The sequence below is a fragment of the Sinocyclocheilus grahami genome, unplaced genomic scaffold (assembly GCF_001515645.1).
Source record: "Sinocyclocheilus grahami isolate Dianchi unplaced genomic scaffold, SAMN03320097.WGS_v1.1 scaffold28.1, whole genome shotgun sequence".
NCBI lineage: Eukaryota > Metazoa > Chordata > Actinopteri > Cypriniformes > Cyprinidae > Sinocyclocheilus > Sinocyclocheilus grahami.
Window position 1 is genome coordinate 2,894,251 of NW_015505207.1, and position 7,904 is coordinate 2,902,154.

General features: G+C 33.2%; 1 protein-coding gene across 1 annotated transcript; it reads left to right on the forward strand.

Moving 5' to 3' along the window:
- Nucleotides 1-5,392: 5,392 nt before the first annotated feature.
- LOC107570064 (ladderlectin-like) lies at nucleotides 5,393-6,447 on the forward strand. The gene is made up of 4 exons (XM_016256259.1): nucleotides 5,393-5,401; nucleotides 5,653-5,775; nucleotides 5,959-6,076; nucleotides 6,247-6,447. Exons 1-4 carry the CDS (start codon nucleotides 5,393-5,395, stop codon nucleotides 6,312-6,314), a joined length of 318 nt encoding a protein of 105 aa, XP_016111745.1. The 3' UTR covers nucleotides 6,315-6,447.
- Nucleotides 6,448-7,904: the final 1,457 nt, after the last annotated feature.

Genomic DNA, 7,904 nt, shown 5'->3' on the forward strand with positions numbered 1-7,904 from the left:
TAAAAAAATAAATATTAGGTTAACTAAATAATAATTCCCCCCCTTTTTTTTTTGCATAGTAATATAATAGTATAAGTTAAATATTAGTCATAAGGGATAGTTCCTCGTAAAAATCTGAAGTCGTGTAAACTATTTAGTCCCAGGCAAAAAAAAAGTGCACTTCCATAATGTACAGTTAGGTTCATATATATTTGGACACAGGCACAATTTTTATTATTTTAGCTGCTGACCTAAACATATTCAAGTTACAGTTATACTGTGAAGGTGCACACTCTGAGCTTTAATTTGAGGGTATTCTCATCAAAATTGGAGGAAAGGTTAAGGAATTGCAGCTCTTTAATATGTACCTCCCCCTTTTTTAAGGGACCATAAGTAATATTGGACAATTGACTCAAAACCTGTTTCATGGACAGGCGTGGGCTATTCCTTCATTTTTTCTACATCAATTAAGCAGGTAAAAGGTCTGGAGTTGATTCTAAGTGTGCCATTTGCATTTGGAAGCTGTTGCTGTGAACCCACATCATGTGGTCACAGGAACTCTCCAGACAAGTGAAACAGACAATTGTTAGGCTTCAAAAAGAAAACAAATCCATCAGAGAGATAGCAGGAACATTAGGAGTGGCCAAATCAACAGTTTGGTACATTCTGAGAAAAAAAAAGAATGCACTAGTGAGCTCAGCAGCATAAAAAGGCCTGGACGTCCACAGAGGAGAACAGTGGTGGATGATCGGAGGATCCCCTCCATGGTAAAGAAAAACCCTTTCACAACATCCAGCCAAGAGAAGAACACTCTCCAGGAGGTAGTGTGAAAAGATAGCAGGAACATTAGGAGTGGCCAAATCAACAGTTTGGTACATTCTGAGAGAAAAAAAGAACGCACTAGTGAGCTCAGCAGCATAAAAAGGCCTGGACGTCCACAGAGGAGAACAGTGGTGGATGATCGGAGGATCCCCTCCATGGTGAAGAAAAACCCTTTCACAACATCCAGCCAAGAGAACAACACTCTCCTGGAGGTAGTGTGTCACTGTCAAAGTCTACAATCAAGAGAAGACTTCACAAGAGCAAATACAGAGGGTTCACCACAAGATGCAAACAAGGCCAAATTAGACTTTGCCAAAAAATATCTAAAAAAGCCAGACCACTTCTGGAAAAGCATTCTTTGGCCAGCTGAAATTAAGATCAACGTGTACCAGAATGACGGGAAGAAAAAGGTATGGAGAAGGCTTGGAACAGCTCATGATCCAAAGCATACAACATCATCTGTGAAAATGGTGGAGCAGTGTGATGCAATGAGCATGCATGGCTTCCAGTGGGTTACTAGTGTTTATTGATGACGTGACAGAAGACAGAAGCAGCTGGAAGAATTCGGAATTGTATAATATTATTAAAGTATCTGCTGCATGCAGTTCTTCAAAATACAACTCTACTGTTAATGTGGTAGAAAGATAATAAGCAAAATAAATGTAATAATAAATGAATACTGATTTGCGTTATGTTATTTGCAGGGAAAATCACAAATATCTGTGAAGTAGTATGAAGATGCTCATGCTAGCGAACACGTCCTCCCCGGGCTGTCGAGTCAGTCTCAGAGCCGCACCGATGACAGCTCACCACGGCGTGAGCTCTGTAACATCGCGCTGTTTTATCCCACTTTCGGAATTGTACTTGACGATAAAATGTTGTTTATATTACTAATAGCTTCAGACAACTTACGACTAACTGCCATTGAAGAGTTTGTGAGACGCGCCAAATTAAACGGAAGTGTTGACTGGTTTTCAGTAATGCATATGAATGAATTTCAGTAAGGTGTATCAATGTTTTTCGTTTCACTAGTGTTTGTAAGAGGCTTTTCAATATTTATGGCCTATACGGCCCCTCATAATATCGGGATTATGATAAAATTTATGTTAATAAATAATGATAAGCTCTGGACATTTTTACTCAAAATGGATTAATCTAACATCCTATCACACAACAGAAATAAATGTTACAGCAACCAGTCAGTGCATGTCGCTAATAAAGCTGCATGTTCTGTGTGTCTCTGAATGCGTGGTGTAGTTTCACCTGATACGCAAACTCAAACACACGTGACTCGCGGTGTTTTCAGCATCTGCGTCTCTCAATATATGAGGACATGAACACATGCACTTCATCTTCAGAGCTGCTCTGAGAGTCACTTCACCAGCTTTATGCAGTTTAATTTGAGAAAAAATACCGTCAAATACACGCTGAAACTAAAACTAACTGAAAGACCTTCACGACAAACCATCAAAATAAAAGTCCGGTTTAGCCTGAAATTATATGACTGAATATATTACTACTGTATACCAAGGAATATCATGCAACCAAGTTCTTTTTTATTATTATTAATTTATACAGTTCTGTTGTGCAGCATCATGTCTGATAAAAAAAAATACAAATGTAAAGTAAAAAAACAAATCAAACAAACAAAAAAATTGTTGTAAATTGATTTTCATTTGATTACATTTTAAAAGATTGATTAAATTGTTAAAGTTATACCGTCAAATACACGCTGAAACTAAAACTAACTGAAAGACCTTCACGACAAACCATCAAAATAAAAGTCCGGTTTAGCGTGAAATTATATGACTGAATATATTACTACTGTATACCAAGGAATATCATGCAACCAAGTTCTTTTTTATTATTATTAATTTATACAGTTCTGTTGTGCAGCATCATGTCTGATAAAAAAAAATACAAATGTAAAGTAAAAAAACAAATCAAACAAACAAAAAAATTGTTGTAAATTGATTTTCATTTGATTACATTTTAAAAGATTGATTAAATTGTTAAAGTTTTATTAATTCATTTCACTAGACACCATTTTTATGATAAATTTGTACTAAATCATAAAACACGGAATCCATAAGAAATCAAATGGAAAACACAGAATTTAGAGAAAAATAAAATGCATTTTTGCATAAAATGCAAGATATGAAGATAATAAGCTTTGATATCTGTCCTGTTGAAAACCGGTAAAGATCCTAACCTACAGTGCCCTCCGTAAGTATTGGGACAGTAATGACAAAATTGTTTTGTTTTATATATATATATATATATATATATACATATTGATCATAAACAAACCACTGTCAAAGAAGGCCACAAACTTTGCGTGCTGACAAATTTGGCAAATATTTAAACAATTTCAATTTCGTCTTTAAATGTTGACTTTAACAAATAATATTATCTTCATTATCAGTTGTCGTCATATCATTTATCTGTGCACACCTTTTCTCTGTTTCCTTTTCCTTGTATTGTACAAACAGACCACAGCGATGAACAGAGAGTTATTTTTTAGATATCTTTTCCTATTCACAATATAATATTTTATGAGGTATCAGGTTTCCTGTTCATGTGTGTAATAAATATGAAGTTACCTTCAAACAAAGCTAAATTTAAGAAGCTAAAGTTATTGTCCCTCCCACATTCAGATTTACAGTGTTAATTAAAATTAAAATATAATTGAATGGATCTGTAATATGAATCTGTAGTATCACTGTCCTCTTGACGTCAGACACACAACGCCAGCCAATTTATTGACTTTTCATGTAATATGTAAAAATAATATTTCTGTGTGTGCTGTTTCTTCTACTGGCAGCCTTTAATTTGTGGGTGAACTGCAACTTTAACATTATGTTAACTATAAAAAGTATGTTATGTCTGGATTTGAATCCAGGTCCCTAAAATATCATAAAATAACCGTTTTTTAGTCATAAATAAATCTGAAATATAATTCCTTTTTATGTCTCACAATTATAACTATATCAAATGTCTTGCAAAAACACATAAGACCAATGCACTCAAGGATTAAAAAAAGTAAAAAGCCACTCACATGTGCTTTTAAAATTAATTTAGCCATGAGTAAATAAAAGCTTTTTAAAAAATGTAATCCCCAAGCATCTTGGCCTTAAGTGTTTTTGCCAGTTGAATTACCCATTATGCAAACTGGGATACAATGGTTTACTCCAGCAGCACTCTTCAATGTATCATATCAAATGTACCAAAAAAACACATTTGCATTGTCCTGATGTTGTGTTGTCCTATACATCAGCAGCCTGGGGGGAGGGGGGTTGGGTTGGGGTGCTTCTTATTACTTCTATTTAACTTAACTATATATTCAAAGTACTAAATAATTATTTAGTTAACCTAATATTTATGCAGTTTCATCTTTCCCCATTCCCCCAACTCCACAGATCAAACAATCACATGCTTTATCATCCTCATCATGATTTAAACACACTTGACATCAAGTAAAGTATAAAAGCAGGGCTCTTTCTGGAACTTCACAAAATCTTGCTCTGAGATTCTGAAGGCAACAATCTGAGAACTAAGGTGAGTTTTTGGCACAGAGACCTACTGAATAGCCTTTCGACTTAAAGTATCTTTGTACTTTGTAATTGAAATAGCCTACATTGATAAGCCACATGTGCAACACATAAATGCAGACATTTAACTTTTGCTGCTTATTAATTTTCAGGTTATCATGGCAATGCTGAGAAGTCTTCTGCTTCTTTTGATTGTGTTCACCATGGGGAATGCAGAAGGTAACTAAGACATTCATTTGCGAAAATATATCCTTGTTATCCCATTTTAAAAGCTTGTTCTGCCAAACCTTTGACGTTTTTTAGCTTTAGGGATAGCAGAATGTAATAATATTATGAGAGTAATATTAAGAGTAAGAGATTAAAATACCAATATTTGCATGATTACTGAGTCTCTAAAGTACACATATTTTTGCAGCACATAATCAGACAAACATAAAATAAGCTACATAAAATAATAATAATAATAATAATAATAAAAACATTTTTGCTGTGAAAATGACAAGAGCCCTATTATTTATGTACTGTATGTAGCTGAGATAGCTGAAAAATGCCCCTATGGATGGACAAATTTTGGAGTCCGATGCTACAAGTTCTTCTCTCAGTCGGTTAACTGGATCACAGCAGAGGTAAAGTGCTAGTTATAGTACAACAAGCTGATTTGGTCATACTTTATATTAGGTGTCTTTAACTACTATGTGTTACAAATTATGTACACTACAATGTACTTATTTTGTTCATGTTGTATTGCATATTTTTAATGATGTACTGTTACTAAAATGGTCATTTTCACACACATTTCGCTCTATTGCGTTGTTTTTATATTTGATGTAAAATGGTTATGTTTAGGTTTGGAGGTACGGTTAAGGGATTTAAAAATCTAAATAAAACACATATCTTTATGATATAAAAGATTTATGTATATTTTACTTAAACTATTATTATTTTTTTAATATGTCCAAATTGTACTTTCAGCATCATTAAATGTTAATTACTAATACCTACGTATAACCAATGAGACCAGGCTGGTAAAAACATGTACTATGTGCAAAGTAAGTGCATTATAGGACATGATTAATTTAAATGTTACAACATGAAGACATTTTACATAAAGTGGGACTGGTGATTTGTTTAATATTTTTAAAGTAAAACTTTATTTTCCGCAAATAAATAAGGCAGAAAACTAATACTGAGCAAATAATCAGTCAGACCAATTTGTTTGCAAATGTTGTTTAAAAGGTAATTGATGCTTTGTGTTAAAACTGTTAGATTTTGAACTGACAATAAAAAAATGTCTCTTTAGAGAAACTGTCAAAGTCTGGATGCAAATCTCGTATCTGTGCACAATAAACCTGAACACGATTTTCTGCTGAGTCTGTGGCCTTCTTCAATAATTTGTTGGGCTGGTGGACATGATGGTGAACAAGTAAGTTAAGTTGTATGCCTAAAGAGACTTAATTGTTTGACTAGACTGAAATTTCTGCTTTAAACATAAAAAAAAAATTCAAATGAAGATGGTTTGATTTCTTCAAAGCTTGACTGAATTAGCTTCTTGCCAGAGTTGGAGTACAGTAGTGCACTCTTCATAATTACCTTCTTCACTCATTAGGAAGGACAGTGGGTGTGGAGTGATGGAACTGCATTTGATTATACCTACTGGTGCTCTGGAGAGCCTAACAATGTCGGTGTAGGTGGTGAAAACTGTGTGGAGATCATCACCTTGAGCTGTAAGAAGGCAGTTTTTTGTGCTACTTTCTATAATAATTTACATACAGTAGCCTAACATGAAATGGCTCATTTGGACGTTAAGATGCCATAAGCTGAACATGCTATTTTATTTAGATTCTAACACTACTATACTGATCAGAATAACTTATTTCATTTTTCCAACCTACAGCTTACCGTTGTTGGAATGATGTGCCCTGTTCATCCTCAAAGAACTATGTTTGTGCTAAAAACCTGTGAGATCATATGCATATTATATCCTGCTCCACAGATACTTTGATTATACATTTACATTTTCTGACTTAATTTTAAAATCTCTTCTATACTTTAATCTCTTCTCCATTCCTTCTCTGAAACACTAATCAAATCAATAAAAGCATCAATAAATAAAATCATGTGCGTTGTGGACAATGTATAAAAAGTATACATAGCAATGTTGGTTATTAGAATGGCAGTTCTAAATACAGTATGTAAATATGCAAATTTTCACCTCATCCAACTCTCGTTTTGTTTTCTGTCTTATAAAATATCGCATTACTTTTTCTGTGAGATCATGAACAAGACCTTTTTGCAAACCTGTTTGACCGATTAGAGCAGTAATGAATCATTCGGTGTTCTGGAATTGATATTTCTGACTTTTTTTTGTGATTTGCAAATTGAATTAATCACTACTGCAATAAATATTCAAACAACACATTTAAATAATCATAATGACATTTATTTATTTGTAATGAATTAATAATTGTCAGCCTAGTACATCTACTATGGCAATATTCTTCACATCATGAACATTGTTTACACACTCTTAACCCGAATTAGTTGACTTTACTAGAAAATTGCGTGGAAACCCGTTGCACTAAACAACTTTAGTTTTTACACAGGGTGAAACTAAACGGGTTAAGTTGTATTAACATAGAACATTTAGTGGTTGTAGCAGACAAATCAAGTTGGCATTAGTAGTCTTTACTAAAAAGCATTAGTTCACATTATGAATTTTTTTGAGGATATGTTTTATAAAATAACTATTAACCAGTTCCACTCCTGAAGGGCCATGGTTCAGCTCCAACCCTAATTAAACCAGCTAATTAAATCAGAACCAGCTAATCGAGGTCTTCAGCAGTATTGATCATTATTTGAATGAAAATTTTTTGCAATTCCCTGCAACTAAAATGTTATTTCTGCAGTCTACAACATAATTCAAAACAGGGACATATAAAAAAGTCTCCTTTCCAAAAGGTTACTAGTAAACATTCTATATATAGAGAGAGAGAGAGAAAATAAATGTTTAGGTTACAACTGCATCTGTCTCAGAAATAAACATCTATTTGATTCTATTTGATTTATATATATATATATATATATATATATATATATATATATATATATATATCAAATAGATGTTTATTTCTGATACAGATGCAGTTGTAACCTAAACATTTATTTTCATAGTTTCGAGTCTCGACCCACTTTTTTTTCTCATTTATTTGAAATAATGTCATATATTTGTTAGGCTACATAAAACTATTTTATTTAGACTAAGTGCCATGTTTGTGATTGTGCTTACAGATTGGAGATGCTTTTTTTGTGTGTTGTATATGCCTTTGGGAAGCATCAGTGGCTTTCAAAAGGGGACAGAAGCAAATGAAAATTTTTTGCAATTCCCTGCAACTAAAATGTTATTTCTGCAGTCTACAACATAATTCAAAACAGGGACATATAAAAAAGTCTCCTTTCCAAAAGGTTACTAGTAAACATTCTATATATAGAGAGAGAGAGAGAGAAAATAAATGTTTAGGTTACAACTGCATCTGTCTCAGAAATAAACATCTA

Coding starts and splice junctions, on each gene's coding strand:
- LOC107570064 (XM_016256259.1), top strand. Junction 5,776..5,958: donor GTGGACATGATGGTGAACAA/GTAAGTTAAGTT, acceptor TTCACTCATTAG/GAAGGACAGTGGGTGTGGAG. Junction 6,077..6,246: donor GGAGATCATCACCTTGAGCT/GTAAGAAGGCAG, acceptor TCCAACCTACAG/CTTACCGTTGTTGGAATGAT.